The sequence below is a fragment of the Chinchilla lanigera genome, unplaced genomic scaffold (genome assembly GCF_000276665.1).
Source record: "Chinchilla lanigera isolate Chin_1 unplaced genomic scaffold, ChiLan1.0 scaffold00061, whole genome shotgun sequence".
In the NCBI taxonomy this organism is placed as follows: Eukaryota; Metazoa; Chordata; class Mammalia; order Rodentia; family Chinchillidae; genus Chinchilla; species Chinchilla lanigera.
This window is the reverse complement of record NW_004955462.1, coordinates 8982593-9008734: the sequence shown is the minus strand read 5'-3', so window position 1 is coordinate 9008734 and position 26142 is coordinate 8982593. Positions and strand designations below refer to the sequence as shown.

Below are 26142 nucleotides of genomic sequence, written 5' to 3'. Positions count from 1 at the left end.
ATGCCTAAGTACAAAACATTATTCCCACTAAATGTTACTTTGTGTTTTAGCCCATATTTCCAGGCTGCTGCTAAAATATTCTGACTTTTAATTCAGTTATGCAACTTCTTAGTTACTCTGGTTTTGTGCCATGAATATATATTATAGGTATGCCAGTTATGCCTATCTGTACAATACTGTTGCTAGAGTTTATATTTAGTTAGTGAGTTCTGGGTTTTGTTGATGCTTACAAGAAAATTATTAATTGGTGTCTTAAAATTTTTACATAACCATGTCATTCTGGAGTTAACCATATGGTGGTTAGAAAAAAAAGAGTCTGTATCATGAGACAGATGAAAAAATGGAAGAAAAATTTTACAACCTATAAAGTACTAATCAACCTAAATTATAAGGAATTCCTTAAAAAGCTGAGAGAAAAATACATGAAAAGCCAGAAGAGGAATGTTGGTAAAAGAGATGAACAGAGAGACCATGTCAAAAGACATGCCAGTGGTACAAGAGGTGACCAAGATATACAGCAAATATTTAAATTTTGAAAATGTATTACAGCAAAAGACACACCGCCATTAATCCCTCTCGAAATACTGCCCCTGACCTTGAATACACTTATCCCATTGTTCTTGCCACTTTCTGATGCAGTTCTGTACAAGTCCTCTTTCATGTCTTTATAAATTGTGACCAAAAATATGGCGAATGATGCTGCTAAGTGCCATCCAACTGAAGGGAAGGCTTGCTAAAAACAGTCTGTCCTCATCCACCTTCTTCGCCAGATCTGGCACTGTGCAACTTCTGGCTCTTCCCCAAAGTCAAAACGACCACAACAAGGAAACGTTTTGAACTCATTTCCTCAGTTTGGACGCTGAGGCCGTTATGACAGCACAACTGAAGACATTCAGGAGAGAGGATTTCAGAACTGCTTCAGAAAGTGGCAAGAAGGATGGGACAAGTGTGTTCGAAGTGAGGGGGAGCGTTTTGAGGGGATGCATGGATATGTGTCTTTTACTATAATACATTTTTCTACTTTCAATGTTCACTATATTTTTAAATCATGCATCGTAAGTAATAGATTGCTTCACTCCCTCAAAATGAAAAAATTGGACACTACAACTATGCTAAGATAATTTTTTTTCTTTTCAAATAAGCAAAACTTCAAAAGTGTGGTGGCGGGGCTGGGGATTTAGCTCAGCGGCAAAGCGCCTGCCTGGCAAGTGTAAGGTCGTGAGTTCGGTTCCTGGTACCGGAGAAAAACCAAAAAACCAAAAAAAAAAAAAAAAAAAAAAAAAGTGTGGTGGCACTCTCCATTGTCAAGACTGCTTGCTACTCTTCTTCACTCCAAATGGGATTGCAAATGGTGCAGCCCTAGGGAAAGAAATCAAACAACAGCTAACAAAACCAGTATACGCACATGCCCTTTGACCCTGCAAGACCGTTTCTAGGGCCAGGGATATAGCTCAGTGGCACAGCACCTGCCTGGCAAGTGCAAGGTCCTCAGTTTGATTTCCAGTACCAAAAAGAAAAAAAAAAAAAAAAAGACTGTTCCTAGGCATTCACCCTGAAGGTACAAGGTAATACTATGAAATAACATGTGCACGCTCATCTTATTCATGCAGGCAATTAGCTACCAAGAAAATGGAAAAAGTGAGAAATTGAACTAAAATATATATGCACACAAATACACATTTAATATTTATATATGCAAAGAAAAAGAAAAGCAAACCAAAAATTGGGAGTTATGACAGTAAAATTTCTCAGGTTTTTCTTTTCACTTTTGATTTCTGAACCATGTATATGTTTTGCATACTAAGAAAATTAAACCAAAATGAATTTAAAAAGTAAACTTAACATCAATTGCATAAAGAAACAAAATAAGACCAATGTATATTAGGTTGATAAGATAACCATACAGAGAAAATCATTAAATTAAGCAGCTTCTAAACACAGTATTTTGCCTGTCTACATTCCATGGGATATAGTCTATAGAAAAAGGAACAAAAGTTCGTTTAGCGGGTTATACGTTAGTAAAGTTGCTGGAATTTTGAAGCTACTTTGAGCATAGAGCAGGTGAGCAAACCTACTTAGGTGTAGAAGTAAGTGTCTTCTTGTAGGGGAGGGAGATGACAATTACAGAGCAGGGGGAGCCTCCTGTGGGGTCCAACTTGCTAATGGAGGGGTCAGGATGGAGTCACTATGCACATATAAACATAAAACCAGGGAATTCCTTAGAGTAAGTCAGAAAGAGTCAGAAATTGAAACTACAAATAAAATGGAAATAAGAAAATGTTTTATAGGTTTCATCACTTTGTCTAAGAAAAGCCCAGTGGATTCCACGCATAATATTTCTCAGCTGGCAAACATGATGGATTGAGCTGGAGTGAACAGCTTTCCTATTCTAAACACATAGACAAGCTGGATAAAACAGGACTCAAAACTTCTTTCTAAAAAGCTAAAAAAATTGAAAAAAGAAAGGGAAATCCAGAGTGTTGCAGAATTCAAGAGACTGGAGAGACTGCAGGAGAAACTCAGGGATTGGCTTATTTAGGTGTACACCTCAGCAGACTTGTGCTCAAAGGGCTGAGCCTCAAACAAAGGAAAGGCTCCAGTTTTATACATGTTGCCAAGGGGTTGGTCTAATGGCATAACTTGGAGGTGGGCAAGCAGAACAAAAGCAGTTTGTCAAGCTGTGCCCAGTGGCCTTGGTTGCATAAAAACAGGATGTTACGAGAACAGGAGATTATAAAACTATTTACAGGGACAAAGTCACTACTTTAATCTGTGTTAGAACAAAGAACAACAGCTGCAGGGAGGGGAAAGTCTGAGGAAACTCGACTTTTTCTTTTTAAGTCCTGCTTCAAGAGAAAAAAGGTAAAGCCAGAGGTGTATTTCACACCTGTGACCAGAGGGTAGGACAGCTGACACAAGACCCCTAGGCAGAGGTTTTTACAGACCACACCCACCAGCCCCACAGAGTAAAATCTGAAACCAATGCCTTGCATCAGAGGATACGAAGGGCTTCCCCTTCCTGGAAAAGTGATGAGAGAAACAGAGATAGCAACAAGGGAAGTAACCAAGCCAGTCGTCTGTCTACGGCTCTGGAAGGAGCACCAACCAAGTCCTCTCTATGAGAAATCAAACACTGACACATAAGCCATGCTAATGCAGGCTCCACTTTATACATTTCACACAGCATAGAATCCAAGCTCACAGATCCATATAAAAATTAATGCTGGCAGTGGCTGGGCATTGTTGCACACTTCTATCATCCCAGAACTCTGTGAAACTGAGGCAGGAAAATCAAAAGTTTAAGCCCAGCCTGAACAATTTAACAATATAGCAAAATCTTGAGTTTGATCTCCAGTACAAAACAAGGGGGAGAAAGGATAAGGGAAAGAAGAGGCAAGAAAAAAAAGAAAAGAGAAGGAGGGGAGGGGAGGAGAAGGGAAGGGAGGAAAGGCTAAGCAAAGCAAAGCTGGCAGAATAATCACAAAATGGCTCTGTCAGGAACCTCCATGTTCACAAAATGAACCAATCAAAAGCACCCCCCAAAACCTGATGAAAGTGAAAAACAGGAAAATCATCATTCCAAGAATTTAAATTAATGGAAAAATATAAAATAATAGAGAAACATAAAATAAATATAATCAAAAGCTATAAAAGGAAAAGTAGGAACAATAATGAACAAAAAATAATGAAATAAATGAAAAAAATATGCAGTTCTGAAAAAGAACCAAATAGAACTTCTAGAAATTAAAATTTTATTCATCAAAATTACAAACTCAATGGGTACATTAAGCAACAGACTTAGCTAAAGAGAAAGATGATAGACCGGAAGAGCAGTCTGAGGAAATTATTCAGAATGCAATCAGAAACACTAAGAAATTTAAAATATGAAAAATAAAAACAAAAACATTATAAATGATAGTTTCACCATTTTTATTCTCTTTAATGGTTTGATTAATCTTGCATTCTTACATCTAGTAATCTGACCAACTTCAATGAAGACAAAAATATGTACTATAACAACCACTGTTAATCTCCATCATTTTGTTGTGAAACCCTGTATCATTCTTATTGTTTTTGCTTTGTTTTGTTTTTGTCTATGTTGTTGGCATTTTGCTATTTTTCTTTTTTAAATTCTCTTTAAAATTAAAAAAAAAAAGAAGCCAAGACCCAGGAAGAACAGGATAGGAAATCCAACCTCTGTTCAAGAGATAGGGAGAGAAGTTAGAGTGCGTTGGGTAGTACATACTGCTGGACAGCCACCCACCAACCACTCATTCTCAGTGTTTTCTTATTGGCAGATCTCTGACTTTGCTTTGATATCCAACTTTCCTCAAAATACCTCAGAGGAAGTTGATTCTATACATAATGCTGAGTTTCAATTAGGAATTCTATCCCTAATTGATTCAAGTCAATTACTGTGTTACCTTTCTTCTTACAGTTCTGGCAAATTAAGCAAGAGAAAAAAGTCTATAGTGGGAAGAAGGAGTGAAGATTTCTGGGAAAGGCTATTTTGATTTCATAAAGACACTAGGAAGAGAAATATCTCTAAAGGCCCTAATGGCAAAGAGAGAGAGAAAGGCCAGAGCTATGGCAGCCCTTTTGGGACCACATGGGGTGCTGAGCCAGCAGCATAGTATAGCTTGAACCCTTTATGATGTTACCTCCCTCCCTACTTGTTATGCAAAGTGAGACATTTTTAAAAATTATTTTTAAAGCTATATTTCATTGGGTTTCTGTTCCTTGAGTTTAAAGCATTAGGTTGGACTTCTATTATCTATTTGTGCTGACACAGAATTTAGAGGTATGATTGAATGTTTTCTACATTAAATACAAATCCTCAAATTAAAAGAGCATATTAAATTCTGAAAGTAAATCATAAAAAGTCTGCAAGACACACCATAATGAAAAATGTAAACAACAAAGTACAAAGAAACAGTAAAAGCAAATCTGACTAGAAAGAAGAAACAGTGAGATAAACAGCAGATTGTTCAAGAGCAAAAGTGGAGTCTGACAACAGTGGAATAACATCCTCAAAGTTCTAAGGAAAACAACAATTGTCACAAAGTTCAACTTTCATCACAGAGGGGTAAAATACACCTTTGCGGCCAAACAAGCCTGACTCATCATTAATAATGCTTCACTGAATGATCTACCTGAAATGTATTTCATGAAGAAAACAATCCAGAAGTACAGGGAAAGGTGTAAAAACAATTAGAAAAGATACTGGAGTGGGTCTGAAATGTAGCTCAGCGGTGCAGTGCCTGCCTGGCAAGCGTAAGGTCCTGAGTTCAATTCCTGGTACACCCCCAACCAAAAAAAAAAAAAAAAAAGATACTGGTAAACATGTAGATAAACCTAAATAAGAATGCTAACAGAGAAAACATATTTAAAGAGTCAAACACTGGTCATAAATATGGTAACAATGGCCAATTTGAGAGCTTTACAAACAAGATAAAACTAAGCACTGAATCAAACAGGAGATCTTTTTAATTAAACAAATAACTATAGGTATTTATGGACTACGAGGGTACCTTGACATATTTATGATTAAATCAATGTAGTTAACAAATCCATCACCTCATACACTTTCTGTGGTATGGTGTGAACATGAAAAATTTGCTCTCAGTAATTTTGAAATATACATCATATTATTACTAACTACGAGCCCCATGCTGAGAAATAGATCTCAAATACTTCATCTCCTGGTCTGAGTGCAAGTGAAAGCTCTTAAAGGTGGGACCGTGATGACAACATTCCAAGTTAGTGCGTGGCCAGGGCCGAGACTTAGGCTCCGGCTGTTTCTCTGGCAGCTGGTCAAGCGGCTAGAACACAGAGGATAACTCAGTAACTATTTCTGGATGAATGCCTTCCTTACATGTCATTGTTAAGTCAAATATGACAGTTACCATCTGAAAGGTAACCGCCAGAAGAATGAAAATGTAAGCAGCACTTTCAACCCAGGAGGGGGGAAACCCAGCACTCAGCAGCATTTTCCTTGAATGGCCAGTGGCGGAGGAAGGGGAGCAGCTGACTGCAGCCCTCGAGCTGCCGGTCCAACACGCCTCAGAGACAAAGGGGGAAGTGGGCCAAACAGCTGCCCACCCAGGGAATCCAAAATCCCAGTCTCTGCAGGGAAGCCTGGGGTGGGGAAGGCACCGGCCCCGCACATCCCTCAGGGCTGTCTTTTAGGAACAAGAGAGGGATTTGGAGACCTCAGCTTCCTGGCGAGCAGCCAGCCTCCCCGGGCCTGGCAAGCTGGGGCCCATTGAATGGAAGTAAATTCCAGTGTGACTCACATTTGCACCCTCCTGGGCAGCTCTGCTGCCAGACACAAAGGTGTTTAGACTCCCACACGCCCTGCACTGAGCCCAGACCACCCTGAGAAACATCTGGGCAGTAACCAATGGAGGTTTTAATGCATCTATCAGAAACCATCCCTGAGGAAGAGAGAAAGCCATCCCTCTCAGACAAAGCACCACAGAAGCGTGACACATAGTCACCATCACCACCACGCTCCTCCTTGGGAAAGGCCTTCGGTCTGTTTGTATATCCCCAAGACAGTAAAGTGCTGCTAGATAAGACTGCTGGTAACTGTCTCAAGTTTCTCAAAGTCGGGGCTGGGGATTTAGCTCAGTGGCACAGCGCCTGCCTGGCAAGCGCAAGGTCGAGTTCAAGTCCCCGTATCGGAAAAAAAAAGCAAAAACAAAACAAAACAAAAAAAAGAGTTGTTCAAAGTCAAAACTTATCACTCAAGTCAATGACCAATATCCATTCTGGGTTTAAAAAAAAAAGGCAACACTGAGGAACATTGAAGACTATTTATACACTGGTTTGCTTGGTAATTCCTGAAAAATAATTCCAGAAATGGCTGAGTTACAAGGGCAAAATTATTACAACAGAAGAGCAGGTGATACCTCTCTACGTAACTGTAAATTTGGATATTCTGGTCTCACCCCATAGTCCTACTTAGATCTCTCTGACTTTGACTAACAGTAGACTTGTTTTTCCGGCTGTTTTTTTGTTTTGTTCTGTTTTTTGGTGGTTGTTGTTTTTCTTCCTGTACCAGGAATCAAACTTACGACCTTGCGCTTGCCAGGCAGGCACTTTGCTGCTGAGCTAAATCCCCAGCCCCTTTCCAGCTGTTATTACTGTGGACCTTTGTCAGGAAGACCTTAGCAGAGTCATTGAGGGCACCGACTCTGAAGCCAGTCCGCTTGAGTTTGAAGTCTGGCCCCTCAGATTTTTAGCTGCATAAACCCAATAAATGAGCTGACTCCAGTTTCTTCACCTAAGAAATGAATATTATCTTCTTCACAGGTATTGTGAGGGCTGAGTGATCGTACACAGTGCCTGGAACAGCAGCTTGCACACAGTGGCCTTCGCTGGATGTGAATGTTACTGTGTGAAAAGTTTGCCCTGAGCTTATGGGATGAGATGGAAATACAGCAAAATGTTTCATTTTTAAAAATGTATTACATTAAAAGAAGCACTACCATTAGTCCCTCTCGAGATACTCCTCCTCATTTTGAATGCGTGTATGCCGTCATTCCTGCTGCTTTCTGAAGCAGTTCCGCAAGTCCTTTTTCATGAGGGTCTTTCTGAGGTGCGATCACAGGTATTGTGAATGCTGCCATCAAGTGCCACGCAACAGGAAGGCAGCCTCATAAAAACATGACACTGTGTCCCCGTCCACCTTATTCACTCAATCTGGCACCGTGCAACTGCTGGCTCTTTCCCAAAGCCAAATGACCACAAACGATGAACGTTCTGAATCAATTCAGGAACCTCGGCAGCCACAACAGCACAATTAAACACACTCACAAAAGAGGACACCAAGAATTGCTTCAGAAGTGGCCAGAGTGACGGGTAAGTGTGTTTAGCATGAGGGGGGAGGTTCTGAGAGGGGTTAACGGCATGTGTCTTTTATTATAGTGAGTTTTAATTAAAACATTCATTGTATTTTCAATCCCACTTTGTACTTTGGAATCAACCGTTCCTTTAGTTGGTGATTTGGGCAAAACCAACATCATTTTGAGCAGGAGGGTCAGCTCTTGAACTAGGTGAGCCGGGAGTGTCTAGGGATGGTCACAGGATTCCAGATGCAGCACTTTGGCTGGAACTGTGAGAGGACGGGCCATCCCACCACGGATGGCGCTGGTGCTGCGATGGACAGGAGCCTGGCTTTGCGGCAGCTGGCCACCTCTGCTGCTGTGTGGAGAGGGCCTGCCAGCTGGGAAAGCCAAGAACGAGAGTACACGGTGTGTTGGGAGGAAGGGCGGGGGCACAAGTGACTCTACAAATAATGATGGGAGATTCTGAGATTCTGAAGCTTCTTGTGCTTCTCAGTTACACAAGCCAGCAACTCCATTTTCCTTCACTCATGTTACTACTGCTGGGTTTCTACACTTGCAACATAAGGAGCCCTGACTAATACTCTGATACATCACGAAGCCCATACAAAGCTCAGGCCTCTCCTCAGGCACAGCCCTGCCACCTTGGCTTCCCTCTTGAAACCTCCTCATCCTGTCTCCTTGCCATTGCCATGTACCCTGGACAACAGAATCATGGACCCTCCTCCTACAGAGGTGTAGAGAAGCTGCTCACAGACAGTGTCAAACGATTAGAGGAAAGGGCAACACCCTCACCCCTCCAGGGGCCCTCCTACCCAGGGAGAGCCCGAGAGCCGGAAACAGGTCGGGTTAGAAGACACTGAGGATGCGGGGGCCAGGAGGAGGCAGGGCTCTGACACCTCTCTAATAAGAGGTCACTGAACAGAACAAGACCCACCTTGTCTCCAGAGTTCAGCTCTAGAGGAAACAGTCTGTTCACATCATGTTCTCATCTCTTGCTCTTCAAATGCCTGAGCCAGGCAGGGGTTCACATCCTCCTCCACACTGTCCCGCTCTCTGTTCCCATCCCTCTTACAGCAGACAGCATACTCCATGCCCACACTCACTGTGAGAAAGGGCCGACCAGCCTAACAAGTTCGCTTCACAGATACTCTCTCCTAAAGGATTCAAAGACCAAAGCAGGTAGGTGCATTCGATGCTGGCATAAACAACGCTCCAGGAGAGGAAATTCTCCACCACACCCCTCCAAGCCAACCTGTGGGGTCCTGTCTGCTGTGTGCTGGGGGCAGTGTGGATGGGGAGAAGGTTCTAATTGCCACCTTGTTCTTCACTTAAGGTAACTGAGATGAGGGGGCCAGTGGTATAGCTCAGCAGCACACCACCTGCCTGGCAAGCGCAAGGTCATGAGTTCGATTTCCAGTAGCAAAAAAAAAAAAAAGGCAGTACTAAGGTAACTGAGATGAGAGTGAATCCACATGCACCCCACCCACAAACCAGGCCACGCAACTTGCTGAGAGCTGGAAAGGGACTGCAGGATCCCTGCATCTTCACTTCTGTGGGTACAAAGAGCTGGGGACCCAGCTCCTCCCTGAATACCTTGGCCCTTCCCTGGAAAGGGTGGGAACGTGGCATCTTGAGTACACAATGTTAAGTGAAATAAACCGGGCACAGAAGGGTAGTTACCGAATGGCATCTCTTATGTGAGAAACTCAAACTATAAATAGTTTAAAGACCAAAATAAATGAGATGATAGGAAACAGGGAGAGACTTCATGGAGATGGGGATTTGGGGATGGGGGAGACAGGAGGGAGAGGAGGGAAAAGGGTGCAAAAAAGATCAAGATGCAATATGTGTACGTACCAATTCCCCTCGATGAAAATATTTAGTATGCATTGCAAACACACACCTATAACAAATTTTTAATAAAAAAATCTACACAAATAAAGCTGGCAGGCACAGGGACTGGGCCTCTGTAACCGCAGACAATGTGGCCTCCCACCCAGCCTGGAGCTCCTGCTCCAAATCTCTCAGTGCGTTAGAGTGGGTCTGAGCTCTGGTTCACTTGGGAAAATGTGTCAAGAAAAAGAGAAAAGCTTAAGAGTCCAAACCCCTAAAGACCTTGTGGTCCCACGCTGAACTCTTGATTTGCCAGATAAGCAAGTTGGCTTTAGAGCTGTGCACATGGACATCATCAACCTTTGGTGAGCAGGGCTCATAAACACCCTTCCAAATCCCAGCTCTCGGCTCTTCAGTACAGACATCCCCAAGCTCGAAAAAGATGAAATCCATTCTTGCTCCCTCCTTTGAAAATCTCACCCATTTCCAGAGTGTTGCTGAATTATTACTGGTAATCAGCATTTGCAAAGCACTGTGTGACATATGGCATACTTTTGCACATGTCATCGCATTTGATCTTTGGAACAGCATTTAGAAGTAAAGATTACTCTTCTCTTTCAGAGGAGCAGCATAACATAAAAGTTAAAAAGCGGGCTCTGGACTAGAGGGCCAGGGTTCAAATACCAGCTCCACTATTTACTGGTGCTGTGACTTTGACATGTTACCTCACCTCTGGACATCAGTCTCCCCTGATGGATAAGAGCAGGATCTACCTCATAGGGTTGGTGGGAAGAGTCAATGAATTAATACATGGACAGTACTTAAAATAGTGCTTGGTACCAAGTGTTCGTTAGATAAATAAAACGAACCCTCAGGAAGTGAAGCGACTAGTTCAAGAGAACAGCAGGCAACAGCTCTCCAACCTGCTCCTGCGGCTGTGAGTTTGCCATCTGTCTTCAGTTCATCCATTCACCACAGCACATGAGATTTTCCACAGTCTGGCCTCATCCACCTCCCAGACTGCTCACCCTCAGACCCCCGTGGACCCCGTGTCAGCCTACTGGGCCAGGCATCCCCATTTTCCACCTGCCTTTGTGCCTTCAGTAGCCGGGTCAATTGCCTTGTCTGTGGAATGAATGAAGATTGAGTGAGTTTAAAATACTGTGTTGATTTACTGGCCCAATAGCACTATTACAAGAGAGAAACGAATGAATGAGAGAAGAAGGACAATGAGGCTGGAGACAACACAGGGAACAAACCAAGTCATGACACCAGAACTAGCAACACTTTCTTGGTTATAACTTTTAACTTGTGTGCATCCAAACACATTATCAGGGGCTGGGGATTTAGCTCAGCGGCACAGCGCCTGCCTGGCAAGCACAAGGTCATGAGTTCGATTGCCGGTATCGGAAAAAAAACAAAACAACAACAACAACAACAAAAAACACATTATCAACAGAGTAAAAAGGCGTCCCACAGAGGGGGAGAAAATATGTGCAAAGCACATAGGTAAAGGATTCATATTCAGAATATACAGAGGCCTCCTAAAACCAAAGAACAAAAGCATAAACAAGCCAAGTGAAAAAGAGGACTTGAACAGACATTTGTCCAAAGAAGACAGAAAATGACCAACAGGCATATGGGAAGACGGTCAGTATCCACTGACCTATGGAAATGCAAAGGGAAACCACGATGAGATACTTCTCAACACGTTAGGAATGGCTGTTACCAAAACAAAACAAACAGGAAAAAAGTGCGGATGAGTATGTGAAGAAATTGTACCACTGGGCACTACATGTGGACTGCACGATGATATAGCCCCTCTAGAAACAGTCTGGCAGTTCCCCCTCAAAGTAACCATAGAATTACCATAGGATCCAGCAGCCCCTCTCTGGGGTATATACCAACAAGGAACAGAAAGCAGGATCTCAAGGAGGTGCTCACACACTACTCCTCAGAACAGCCTCATTCACAGGAACTAAAGTGCAGCAGCCAACCAAGCGCCCAAGATCAGATAAGCATAGCAGCTAAATCTGGTCTATAAGCAATGAAATACGATTCCTCCTTTGAGAAGAAGAGAATCCCAACACACGCTACAACACAGATGGACCTTGATGCTACAGTAAGCGAAATAAACCAGTCACAGAAAAGACAATTACTGGGGCTGGGGATTTAGCTCAGCAGCATAGCGCCTGCCTGGCAAGTGCAAGGTCGTGAGTTTGATTCCCGGTACCAGAAAAAAAAAAACGAAAAAAAAGAAGAACAGAAAAAGAAAAGACGATTACTTTGTGATTTCACTTTCAGGAAGTTCACAGAGTACTCAAATTTAGAAGGATGGAAGACACAATGGTGGCTGCTGGGCCTGGGGGAGAGGAGAAGAGACATTTAATGGGTAGAGAGTTTCAGTTTTCTCATAAAAATGTTCAGGAGTTGGATGGTGTGCTGCTGGTTGCACAGTAATATGAATGTACATAATGTCAATGAACTGCGTTTAAAAATGGTTGAGACGGTATATTTTATGTTGTACTTTGCTATAATAAAATACTTCAGAAAAAAATCTGGGCATCTTCCTTTTAACTTCTCTCCCCAGCAGGATGGGGGCAGTCATGAAATGAAGGAAGCCACTGTCTTCACAGCTTCTCCACCATCGCTGGAGAGCACAAGGACCTTGGAGGATATCTGGTCTACCCCTCCTGCAGCGGAGGAGGAGATCGAGGCCTGGTCTGCAACAGCAGTGACTTCAAGGCTGAGCCCACAGAGTAAACCACCACCCATGCCACATCCACCCTAGAAAGTCACCTGGACCTGGAATCCCAGCAAAAACCAGGGGTGAAGCTGAGTCACACCAGGCCACAACCACCCAAGGCCATTCCAAGTCTACCTGGTGTTGCTGACACAGGTGGTGGTGAGGATTCAACAGCAGCAGATGGAGAGAAGACACCGCTGCCCGCGGGACACCAGGCTCCGGTACCAACTGGCCACTCTGAGTTCCCTGGGCCTGTCACAGGTGTCACAAGCCTGCTGTCCACAGCCACCCTGCTCTTTTCAGGCTCTTCCTCACTGTGCCGCTGTCCTTCCAGATGCTCAGACTCTAAGCCTGAGAGTCACTCCCGAGCTGCACTTTCTCTCACACCCTGTGTCTGGCCACGAGCAGAGGAAGTGTGTTTGAGTCCAACCACAGCTTACTCTATCTCCGCTAACACCACTCCAGAGGGTGTCATGCCTCCTTTGAATTATTAAAAGAGCCTCCACTGGCCTTTCCCCATTTTTCACACACAACCAGACTAAGCCTGTTAAAGCAGAGTTCGGAGCACCGCTCTACTCACAACCCTCCAATTCCCATGTCACTCTGGATAAGCCCTGAGCGCTTGCCTGGACCTGCAGCTTCCCACCTGGTCTGGCTGGCTCTCCAGTACCACTCAAAGCTTGTAATAAAACCTACCTCTTAGTTCTGCTCCAACTGCAGTGACCTCCTACTTCTCAAACACTTCAAGCCTATCTCTACCTGAGGGCCTTTGCACTTGCCTTTTCCTCTGCCCAAAATGCGTTTAATCCAGGTATATTTGTGGGCTGCTCTCACTTCCTTTTGAGTTGGAATGTAACTCAATTTTTCAGCAAAGCCTTCCCAGTCCACACTATACAACACTTCATTCTCTCTTTCTATACCTCATGGTTCTATTCCCTTCTTTGTTTTCTCCTTAGCATGTGTGTATTTGTGTATGTTTGTGCATCCCCAGATGCGCACACTTCTATGTTTATTTTGTTAATGTCTTTCAGTTTCACAAGACTGTAGATTCATGAAGGCAAAGAAGTTTTGGTCAATAAAATAGTAAGCATCTAGAAGGGTTGCATGTCCAACAGATGTTATCCATAAACAGATAAATGAACAGGACAGTGACCCTGATTTGATATGGGTGCCAAATGTAGCTACAAAAATATGCTTGCTCACACAAGCTCAGTAGTCATTGGACCCAGTCTGCAAGGTGGTGGAAATTACCCATTCCCTGATAAAAAGGGACACAGTTAAGCTAGGTAAAGTGCCATACACCCCAAACCAAGGCATTCTGGGAGGCTGAGGCAGGAGGATGAGAAGGACTGCAAGTTGGAGCCCAGCCTGGATAACTTGGTGACTTAATGAGAACTTGCTTCAAAAAAATATTACAGATAGACAGAGATAGACAGATAGACAGACAGCAGAGAGAAAGAGAGAGGAGGGAGAGAGAGAGGAGGGAGAGAGAGGAGGGAGGGAAAGAGAGGGAAGAGAGAGAGAGAGAGACAGAGAGGGGCAAGCCCTGGATTCAATTCTAAGTACTGCAAAAAAAAGGAGGGAGGGATGGGGGTAGATTTAGCTGTGTCTTTGCCCTTGCCCTTTCTCCTAACGTTAATTTTTTGTTGTTTTTTTTTTGGTACAGGGAATCAGACTCACAACTTTGTGCTTGCTGGACAGGTGCTGTGCGGCTGAGCTATATCCCCAGGCCCTCCTTTCTCCTAAGGGAACTCAAACCCAGTACCTAAAAGCAGGCGGACATCTCCTCGGCATGCAGTGGATCAAACACCCAATGCAGAGCAGAAAGCCTGAAGCAGCCCAAGTCCCCTCAGGAGCTCCTATGCCACTGTACCTAGCCACAGTGAGTGACCCTCTTCTTGTGAAGTCCCTTAGGAGAATAACCTTTATACCCTGAGAAAGCAATCCAGCTGACTGCCTGGGTCAAGGGTGAGCAGAGATGTCGGGAGGAAAACTGCGCTGTGTGTGACTATGCCGGTCACCCCCGCTGCCGGTAAGGACAGGGGTGCTGCTGAGCTGTCACTTGTCTATGCATCCTCCTCTCAGCCACCCTGTCCCATTCCCCTCAACCCCAGTGCAAGCGACCCTACAGCCCGAGCTCGCTCACCTTTTTCCACAACAACTGTAAGCAGCTCAGGCATCCCACTCATTAGAGGAAATAGAACAATGTTCCTCCAACATTCCCAAACACCAGGCTAACCCCGGGAAATGTTCTGCTTGGGACAGCCAAGTTTCCAGAACTGGCAGGATTTTATCAGTGTAAAATGTTAAAACTCCTTATAAACCTTTAGGCAAAATTTATGAAAATCTATCATAAGTCTACCTATACTTCAAAACAAAGCCTATGAAATATAATGATTCTCATGTTGATTCAAGGTCATTAAATCCTGTGATGCACAGAATTTTGACTTGGAGAGGACATTAGAAATCACTTTGTTTTGGTAACTAGGAATCGAACTCAGGATCTTGTGCTAGCCAGGCAAGTGCTGTGCCGCTGAGCTACATCCCCAGCCCTCGGCAATCACTTTCAATGCAGCTGCACTCCTGGGACCTCAGACGAGGTTAGGGGTTTGTCTACAGTCCCCCAGCTGGTGGGTTACGAAAGTGACTGGTTAGTCCATGATGGGAAACAGGCATTCCCACTGGGCGGATTAAGGGAGTGCTATTTCCACTAAGGCCACCGAGCCCCCCTTGCGCGTGCCCTATCTCCTTTGCACCCTCTTGCCTCAGCTCAACCTTCAGCTGTCCTGCTCCCTCTTCAGAGCCCACTCCTCTCCCCCTGCCAGCTCGTGCAGGTCTGTGTCTGCAACAGACTGAGGGAGACACAGCATTATGTGCAGAGGCCTCCAGCATTATTGTCACACAGGGTCATTTCCTCCTCGATCTTTGGGGAAGGTTAATTTTCTCAGCACATCATGGCTCAGGGAACAGTGGCATGTTCCAGATAGACAGCCCAGGGCTCAGACTCTTACTTGCTCAGCCACTGAAAGGAAAGTGCTGAATTTAAGATTGCCAGGTCCCCTCCCATTACACATCCACAGAATGGTAGGAACAGAAGTGCAGCCGCATATGCGATGTACTAAATGAAAGGCTGTCGTTAGAATGGTTGGGAAAATCCGAGCGTCCTTCCAAGACTCCAGGCGTCTGTGCAGAAGACACTTGCCTGATACTCCACAACTAGGGGACAGGGCCACTACTTCTTGGCTGTCCTATTGCCCCTTCATTTTTGTCTCTTTTATGAACTATCCTACCACATAGGCTCTAAATCAAATGTCCCCCAACACTGTCTGAAGGCCAACTAAATGACAGGTCACCAATATGCAAGCTATTATATTGCAAACGTGTAGAGATGCTCTCATGGCCAAAAACTTCAAAATTATTTCATTGTCATTGATTCACAGCAGCCTTTTTTTTTTTTTTTTTTGACACACAGAGCTTTGCTACATATTCCAGGCTGACCTCAAATTCACAATCCTTCTGCCTCAGCCTCCTGAGTGCTCTACCCCCGTGCCTTGGCATGTACCAGGATCCCTGACTTCACACCAGCTTTTTGTAATTAAGCACTTTCTCCAAATGAGGGGATACTAAAAGGCAAGGACGACTCTGGGGCCCCTGGTGTTTCAGAAAAGCTCGATCACTGCCATAAGCCATTCCCATGTTCAGGGTCACAAACCTCCTTATTGTTACCCATGTGGATAACATCGAGCTCAAGACCCTCTTAAAGATAAATTGTGAAGACTTTCTGGAATATTCCACCTCCACTACCATGACCCTGGCCATCTCTACCAGCTACAATTTTCTTTTTTTTTTTTTTTGAGACAGAGTCTCACTATGCTGTTCAGGCTGGCCTTGAGCTCACTTTGTAGCCCAGGCTGGTCTCAAACTTGCAGCAATCCTCCTGCCTAAGCTTCTTGGAGTGCTGGGATTACAGGCATGAACCACCATGCCCAGCTACAGTTTTCTTTTAATAGTCTAGTTATCCTTTCAGACGTGCTGTCTTCTCATAGTACGTATTTTTATCTCAGGTGAAGATAAAAACAGGTGGCTTTCACCTGGTCCCTCAGTTTCCCCTGTGAATGACCTCCCACACTGGCATATGGAGAAAATATTTTATATTTCCCCCTACCCACTTATATCCACTCATCTTAGACCTAGGCTTGGAATTCTAGAAAGAACCTAGCTTGGAATCCTCCCCAAATCTAGCAGTGAAGTTCAAGGAACCCTGTGCTCTCCGAGCCTCAATTTCCCTGTGAGGAAAAGCGAGGCCGAACCTACCTTCTAGGGTGGTCTCGGGAGGAACAGCTGCAGTAATGCAGATGAAAGCAGCTGGCAGAATGGCTTTCAGGAAATAAACCACCGAAACATTTACATAAACTATTTAAGACATGAAAAAAATTTCAATTCTTCCCCCTCCCTGCCTCCTTCAGATTTTAATTAAAGCCAAAGAGGTTTCCTTTGAGTGCTTAACTGGATGGAATGGAAGAGAGAAAGGAGGCTTGGCAAGGGTGTGGAGACCGGAAGTGCTCTGAGTTCAGGAGGGGTGGGGGCTGAGGGCAGATACAAGGTCCCTGTCCCTCTGAGGTCCCCATCCCTCTGCCTGTGAGGAGCCAAGCTGAGGCCTTTGTCAGGTCTCGGGTCTCAGGCACCCACTTTCTAAGAAACAGGGTATATATTCCTTTTAGGATATTTTAATTTTAATTTAGCTCCACCTATGACTGTGCGGCCGCTGTCTCTGCCTCCTTTGGCTCCCAAGCCGTTCATTGCAAGAGCAACTCTGTTCTTCTCAGGTAGAAAAGCTGATGTAGTTATCAGCAAGGGGCAGCAGGGTGGTGGGGAGCAGCTAGAAATGTCCCACAGAAAACTCCAGATGACCATCCACCCTTCTCTACCCCAGCGTCCCTCATGGCCAGGCCTTGCGGAGGGGTGACTGGCACCTCCCCACTCACAGGACATCTGGAAATGCTAGAGCATGTTTGGCTGTCACACCTGGGAAATGCTACTGGCACCCGAGGTTGGGGATGCTGCCACACATCCTACTGCATAGCATAGCTCCCGTGACCAAGAGCAGGTGGCCCAAATGGCAGCAGTGTTGAGACGCCAAGGTCCTGCTCTATGGGAGCAATTTGGGGTCGTTCCTCTCAGTCTATGTTTTATGATACAGACTTAATAAGCAGATCAAGCAAAATTACACAGTCCCTTCCATACACAAACATACAAAGGCTCCAAGAAGACCAGAAGAGGCAGAAGTTGGGCTCAGAATAAATGGGATAGTTATCTCCATCACAAGACAGTGATGATTATTATGTTAATTGGTTTTCCCTTAATTGTTTTCTTTACTCATTATCTTCACAGAACCAAGCCAACTAATTAAGCTCATGTTTCTAACGTTGAGAATATTCTTTTTAAATGGCTCACGGGAGTGTTTCCTCTAAGTACATTTTCACTGATGGGCCTTTCAGACATAACGACTTCTCACAGTGCTCATTTTTTTTTAGGTGAGGTGGCTTAAAAATGCTTCCTCAGTTTTCCCTGTGAATTACTTCCCGTATCTGGCATGCAGAGAAAATGTTGTATATTTCCCCTACCAGCTTATATATACTTACCTTAGTTCCGGACACCAACAGAAAGAACCTAGGATTTCCCTTCTAGGTGGCTTTCAGATGTTTCCTTAGTTTCCCCTGTGAATTACCAACTGTAATTTGCACGCTGAGAAAAGAAACATTTTCCATTCCTTCTATGCATGTATATCCACTAAGACCTCATCATCAATAGAAAGAATCTGGGCTTGGGGACCTGAGACACAGCCTGAGGAGTTGAGGATATTCTCCCAAAACTGGGGCACAGCACACAGCAAGACGTGCCCAGCTTACACTCAGCTCGAGCCGACCGAGGGAGTAAACAAGCTACAGATACATAAAGTAAGTCCAGATAGCTATAGGTGCTATGAAGAAAAATAAAGGATTGTGTATTTACCTGTTTTGCTTTGTCTTGGTTTTTGTTTTTTTCTAAAATGAAAAACTTGAGGGTGGGTACTTTAAAAAGAAAAGAGGTTTGTTTAGCTCAGTTTCGGACGCTGAGGTCCGTATAGAACAGCACCAGCTCTGGCAAGGGCCCTGCCTGTACCACAGCACGGCGGCCAGCATTGCAGTGCGAGCAGGTGTCAGGGGAAGGCATCCCAAGGTGAGATGGAAGGCAGCTCAGGGGCAGGGGCAGATGTGCTCTGTCCCAACAACTTCCCTCGAGGGAACCAGCCAGGGGCCCCAGGAGAAGCACATTAATCCCTCTGTGGACAGCACCCTCAGTGACCTGAACACTTCCGCAGACCCCACCTTTTATCACCACACTGGAGGCCATGCTTCTAACACATGAACTCTTCAGGACGAGCCCCACCAGCCAGAGCTCCAGGCAAGGAGAGAAGGAGCAGTGCCTATGCTGGGTGGGGTACGCTCGGTAGCGGGGACATCTGCATGGAGACCAGAAAATGATGCACAGGAATTCCACAAGCGCCCTGGGACTGGGAAGAGCCTGGCACGTTTAAAGAACAGCAAGAAAGCTGAGGAGACAGACAAGAGCAGGATAGACTCAAGAGGCCGAGGGGCCAGGTCACACAGGGCACTGTGCGTGCAGGGAAGGAGTGTGCACTGGATCCTACCCGTGACCAGAAGCTGCTGGAGGGAGACGCCCGACTTCTGCGTTAAAAGGGTCACTCTACTGCTGCTGGATGACTTGCAGATGGCAGGAGGCAGGGCTATCAGTTAGGAGGGCACTGCTACAGTCCAAGCAGCCAGGAAGGCTTAGGCCACAGTCGTGGTGAAGAGAGGCGCACAGAAGGGACGAGATGTATTCATCTCCTTATCGAGGCCCGCAGGTAAAAGCCAAGAGGCCTTGAAACAACTCATTCTCCTGCTGTCACTCTGCAGGTGAGGAAGCGGAAGCCCCAAGAGGTGAAGTGAGTTACCTGCAGCTGCAGACCTAACCATGAACAAAGCCCACGTTACCTCACACCTCTGCTTTTCTGGGCCAAACCCAGGCTGGGGACTGCAGAAGGCAGGTGTGGATAGGAGCTCTTGTGGAGGCAGTCCCCGCCATGTTCAAAATAAAAGACTCTTTCACTTTGGGCAGTCACCAGTGACCTGCCAGCCAAAACCAATGGCCCTCCTCCGCTCTGCAGCAACAAGCAAGCACCTTTGATGCTTTAATTTTTCTCTGACTCCCTCTTCCCTTGACTCCCCAGATCCTGCTCTGCCCTGCCTCTGCCTCCTTTAGCCCCATCCCAGTCTTGATCACTTGCTAATCATCCCACCCAGTATGTGTTGTTGTTTCCCCCTTGCTTATCCATGGAGGAAATGAATTGTAGCCCCATCAAGATCACTTCCCCATGCTCTGGAAGCTGCCCTCGAGTTTCCTCTGCTGATCCACCCTGTTCCAACCCGGATTCCACATGCCTTTGTTGACATGGACATATAACACGCCTCTCCCATCCCCACCTCCCAACTCGCTTTGACCCAGCAGAGCTTATGACACATAGGGGAACAGTGGTTGGGATCACTGCCGGAGCCGCCACCCACAGCCTTAGCGTGAAGGAAGGTTAGGACAAGGAAGAAAAGAAAACAAATCGTACTGAAATCACTCAAGCCCTGAACCTATACTGAAACCATATTTCCCCTTGTGATTTTTAGTGAGGTAAACCAGTAACTTTCTTTTCTGCTTAAGTAAATTTGAATAGGATTCTCTACCACTCACAAAAGAAAGGATCTTTTTTGATACTTCATCTCTCTGTATGTTCCTTCTGTTATGGTCTGGATCTAAAAGGTCCCCCAAAGGCAAGCTGATGGGCTTTGGGGAAATGATTGGGTCATGAAAGCTCTAACTTCACCAAATGGATTAATCCACCAAGATCACGGTTTGATAGCATTATTGGGAGGTCATGGACACAGGAAGTAGATCTAGTTGAAACAATAGATAATGGGAGTGTCACCTTGAGGCCTACCTCTTGTCCCCAGCCCCTTCCTCTCTGGCCCTTTTCCTCTTTCTCTCTGCTTCCTGGCTGCCATGAGGTGAGCAGCTGTGCCCCACCACACACACCCTTCTGCTGTGATGCTGTGCTTCATCTCAGGCCCCACAGCAATGGAACCAGCTGACCATGGACTGAAACATCAGAAACCATAAGCCAAACTAAATTTTCCTTCCTTTAGGCTGTTTGTGTCAGATACTTTATCAAAGTGACAAAAAGCTGACTAACACACTCTCCATGCTCACTCAAACCCAGTGACTCCAAATTCTCCAGCTATCGGCTAGAAAACACTTCTAAGACCCAGACTCAGGTCCACCCATCTGGCAGGTATTTTCTCCTCTGTCACACCCAGGCACCTTGGATATAACAGTGTACAACAGAGAACTCATCATCTCTCCTTCTAACATCCCAATATGCTATTCTTCCTGTACCCTAGATACAACATCACTGCCAACCCAGTCTCTCAAAACAGAAACCAAGGATATCCTAGGCCACTCTCGGCAGGTAATCTTGATGCGGGTACCAAGGTCCTGACCAACACTTTCTGACTGCATGACCTCTGGTGGGTTAATGAACATGCCTGAGCCTTGGGTTTCCATACAGACTCACGAGATTGAATGAGATAATGTACAGAAAGCAATAAATGCTGGCCTCTCCCATTCCTGTTGCAGATATCCAATGCATCACAAAACTCTAATTCAGTTGGGCATGGTGGTGAAGGCCTATCATTTTCGCACCCTAGGAAGTTAAGACAGAAGGATCAAAAGTTCAAGCCCAGCCCAGGCAACTTAATGACTTAGCAAGACTCTATCTCAGAATAAAAAGTGAGAAAGGGACTGAAGATATACTCCAGGGCTTAGCACAAAGCCCTGGGTCCAATCCCCACTGCCACTAAATCAAAACAACCTTATCCTCACTGCTGTTTCCTCAGTTCAGAGCCTCACCCTCACTCTGCTGTTACTAGTAGATGTTTTCATCTCATCTTCTTATCTTTGATCTCGCCCCCAGTCCAATCTGTCCTTGCCACTCTGGCCAGACGGATCGTTCCCTATGCAGACCTGGTTGCGCCACGTTCCCCTGGCTCCTGCAGAAAATATTCACTGGTAGATGACCTCCACCTCTGCTGCCTGTATCCCAGACTCTCGCTGCTGCTCCCCAACTGAGGGGTTTTGCATGCTGCTCCCTCTGCCCACTCTAAAAAGCTGGTTAAGGGCTAGGGATTTAGCTCAGTGGCACAGCGCCTGCCTGGCAAGTGCAAGGTCATGAGTTCGATTCCTGGTACCGGAAGAAAAAAATAAAAATAAAAATAAATAAATAAAAAGCTGGTTAAAAAAAAAAAGAAACGAAAAAGAAACACCCCTGTAAAGGTCAAAGGAAATACAGACTGGCTAAAGAAGCTCACCCTGACCCACCTGGTGCCACAGAGAGGAGAGAGGTGAAGAAATGAAAAGGAAAAGTAGCAACAGTTTAGAGTATTCTTAGATACAGAAAGCCAAAGAAAGAATGAAGAGGAAAGAAGAAATTAGAAAAATGCAATGTGTATCTAGGAGAGGACATCCTAGGCAAAACGGAAAGCCTGCAGCCACAAAGCAAAATGATACAGAGACGACCTCGTACACATGAAATACTTCTGTAGCATCAAAGATTGATAAGTAAAGTTGGAGAAGATTTAAAAAAAAAGGCTAGATATGTATTTACTAACATGAGAAGAATTAAAGTCCAGGGTTCAGAAAGAATTACACAAACTGATGAAATTATAAACAATTCAACAGAAAAACTGGCAAAGGATTTGATCAAGCCATTAGAGGAAGTGTAAACTGGTTGAAGATTTTTTTAAAGGGTAAATTTGGGAGACTCTATCAGTATATAACATGCACAGAACTGATAAGGAACGGTCTCCAAGATCTAGGGTAAACTTTTAAAATGCCATATGCAGAAGAGGTTATACAGCATGCTATTATGTTTATTTTTGAAAGGCAAACAGTAAATGATATATATATTTTTTATTTGCCTGTAAGTACATGCATCTCTCTGAAAGAATAGATAAAAATGGCAAAATTAGTTATATCCCCAAAGGGAAACAGAAAGCTAAGAACAAGAATTGGAGGAAAATGTTACCTTTTATAACTTCTAAATGTTCTGCCTCTTTTCATTTTTTTCTGAGTCACTGGAGATCAAACTTGGGGCCTTCACATTGAGCTATACCTCTAGCCCACTTCTTGTTTATTTTGAGACAATTCTCACTAAGTCGCTAAGCTGCCCAGGCTGAATTTGAAATTGTGACCTTCCTGCCTCAGCTTCCCAGAATGCTGGGGTTACAGGCCTGTGCCACAAGGCCCAACAAACGTTGTACCTTTTCCATACACTGCCTATCCCCTCTGAGTAAATGTAAATATGTAAGTTAACTCAATCTGATTTTGAGCACAATCTCTCAGACCTCAATAAGCAAAGAGAACTGTGCTTAAATAACTTCAATATGCACATTTTCTTTGACCCACTGATCCTACTTCCAGGAACAGTTTCTATCCAGAAATACTCTATATGTATACAAATAAAGAAGCACAGATATATTAAGTTGGAAACCAGCTAATTGAGGTTGGTGGCACAAGCCTATAACCCCAGCACTCTAGGAAGCTGAGGCAGGAGAATTAAAAGTCTGAGCCCAGCAAGGGCAATATAGTGACTGGGTGAGACCTTGTCTCAAAATTTTAAAAAATAAAAATAAAAAGGGGCGGAGTGTAGCTCAATGCAAAGGTCCTGGGTTCAATCTCCAATACTGCAAAAAAAAAAAAAAAAAATTGAGACCAATTTAGGGGTCCACCAGTACAGGAATGTTCAAATAAATAACAGTAGCCATTTTAAAAAGTATACCTGTTAACTAACATTGAAAAACCTCCCTCCAAGTCATATCACTAACATCAAAAAAGTTAGTCACAGATACATCATATCCCCCATTTACTATTTTTTTTTTTTTTTTTTTTTTTTGTGGTTTTTCTCCGGTACCGGGAACTGAACTCACGACCTTGCGCTTGCCAACTTTGTAGCCCTGGCTGGTCTCAAGCAATGATCCTCCTGCCTCAGCCTCCCGAGTGCTGGGATTATAGGCATGTGCCACCATGCCCGGCCCCATTTACAATTTTACAAAATATATTCAATCATTTCAGGTTTGTCTCACAGTTAGAAAGGCAGATGATGTTAACTTACTATGTCTCATACTATAATGTCAATAAACCACATATAAAATATTCATCTGTATTTCCAGACTTGTTGCACATGTACTTATGCACTGAAAAAGCTCTAGAAAGAAATACATCTATAGCAATTAGCCCAGAAGTGAGCACAGGAAGTAGAGCAGAGGTGGAGGGAATCTTAATTTCTTTTCCTATATATGACTGCACTTGAAAAACGTCTGATAATAACTCATATTCCTGAAAACTGGCTAAGTCCAGGCATGCTCTTCATCATGCACCCAAGGGCACCCGTTGTAAGGGGCTGGGCTGGGGATGGGCTCCCCTACTTCAAACTTCGCTCTTCACACAGTACTCGCCTACCTGTGACTTGAAAATAAACACAAACCAAAATAAAACTTCAAAGGTACTTCCTCCTGTTTTGCACCTAGCAGACTGAAAACTCTCCCCTTTCTGTTCCCCGGGGGTCCCTGAACATATCTGCCACGAATGCCATTCTCTCCACTGCTGGGCACACACAGTGACCATGGAGACAGATAAAAACTCCTCATCTGCATTCTCTCTTGGGGTAGGACCAGAACCACAGGCAAGATAGGTACAGACTGAATGCATGAAATATCAAGGCATAAGGTCAAACCTTCCCCCAATCTGCAGGCAGCACTGACAGCCACCTCTACTTTTGCTGCTGATTCTGTTCTTAAAGAAAAACCTCCAGAAGATAGCACTTCTCCCCTCCAGCCCTGCTTCACTCCATTTCAGCAAGACAGTAAGTACCTTCAAAGGTCTAACACAGGCTGTGACCTCAACCAGCCTCCACCGTAATTCAGTCACCTTGTACATTTTAAACGTTTTTAATGAGTTGCCATATTTAGAAACTTGGAGCTTTTTTCCATAAAAATATGTTGCTCTCCCAGACCTCCAATCAGGCACTTCTTTATTACACGGTGGGCAGTGCCCAGCCTCCTACCCACCCTCCCTCTGCTATGGGGCTCCTGGCAGCCAAGCACCAAACCATACCTCCTTTTGCTGACATTCAGGTCAGTTCCAGTTCAGCCCATGCTGTCTTCCACAGAACGCTGAGAGCTCACACAGCGCTGACCATGCAGTCCGCCTCCGCCTCTCAGGCCACCCAGTGCACAGGGCTGCAACACAGAGATGGATCTGGGTACCTTGCAGCTGAGCTTTAGTTCCGAAAGTCAAACAGGCTTCCCTAGTCTCCCTGTCGTGGCAGCGGAGCTGAAGAGCAAGGAGAAGTCCCTGGTTAAAGGATCGCCCTGTGGCATCAGCAGGCTGGTGAAAGTGATGCCAAGTCAAAAGACAGCGTATGATCGCAGATGCTGGCTAGCTGGGCAGAGTGTTTCACCTGCCCAAAGGGGCCAGCAGGACTCCACGGAGCTGTCCTGCGACGGAATTAAAAGGTGTACTGCCACGCATTTCACAGGGATAAAGATGGGTGTGGGTCAGGACAGGGAAAGGGCGCTCTGTCAGAAGTGACAGTGACCGCAGCTGCCATCCCAGTTACAGCTGAAGAGCGCTGTGCAAGGGGACCAGAGGTCCCTCCTCACCCCTTCGCTGCCCGGAGAGTCTAGGAAACGCCTCTCTTCACCTGCTCTAGGGCCTCAGTAAAATGCATTTTAGGGGAACATTCCGAGGGCCACTGGCAGCTCTCCAGGACTCCTGGGGGCTCAACTCCTGGGGCAAAGGAAGTCAGGCTGCCCTGACTGTTCTGACACGCAAAATAGGGCGGCGGTTCTCCCGGGTTCTCCAGTACCCGCGATAGGTCCCCCTGGCGTTATCACTGCCCCACAGAGCCAAGGTCCTGTCCCTCCAAAAGCACACACTACCCCTCTACTTCGGGAGGAGGGAGGGGGATCAAAGGACTGGCTCCCGAAAGCCTTGCAAAAGGGATGGGAGGTACAGACAATACGGAAAACACACAGCCTCGAAGCTGTGCTGTGAAGTGATGCCAAAGCCCGTGCGCGGTCCCTGGAGATCATTCAGCACCCAGCAGACGCCCTCGCCCCAAAGGACCGACCGGGATGCGCCCTGCCCCAGGCGCCAAGGCCGGCCAAGGGCGCCCGCACCCCGCCCTGACCGCCCTGACCGCACCTCCCTCTGGCGGACTTGGGGCGCGCGCGCCTCGGGTCCCGGGTTGAGGACGCACTGCGCACAGGGTCCTGGTTTGGGGTGCTGCTCACCTGTCCCCCGGACGCCAGCCGCTCCGCTCACATCCCCCACCCTAAAAGGGGTGTGGAGCCTGGCCCCTGGGGCGCGGCCCCCATGAACCAAGTCCCAGGGCGCCCCGCTGCTCGGTTTCCCCGGGCACTTGCGGGGCTCCGGGTGTACTCGGCAGGGGGGTGGGGGCAGCCGCGGGCCGAGGGGAGGGGCGCGCCCCAAGATCTTCCCACAAAGGGCCCCGCCTCTCCAAGGCGCGGCGCCCGGGAGGGCGGGTTCTTTCCACCGGGCGCG

At 45.5% G+C, this 26142-nt stretch overlaps 1 protein-coding gene across 6 annotated transcripts in view; it reads right to left on the bottom strand.

The window, feature by feature from the left end:
* Window positions 1-26142, bottom strand: part of Gpr161 (G protein-coupled receptor 161) — a 52281-nt gene that overhangs the window by 25275 nt on the left and 864 nt on the right. For 2 of the 6 annotated variants that reach the window (XM_005398216.2, XM_005398215.2), the window contains exon 2: window positions 24691-24815. In XM_005398216.2, coding sequence (XP_005398273.1) covers window positions 24691-24706 — 16 coding nt within the window. In that variant the 5' untranslated portion in view covers window positions 24707-24815. Of the gene's footprint in view, window positions 1-24690; window positions 24910-25871; window positions 26098-26142 lie in introns of those variants that run through there. The other 4 variants (XM_005398217.2, XM_013521420.1, XM_005398214.2 and 1 more) reach the window with 4 other exon arrangements.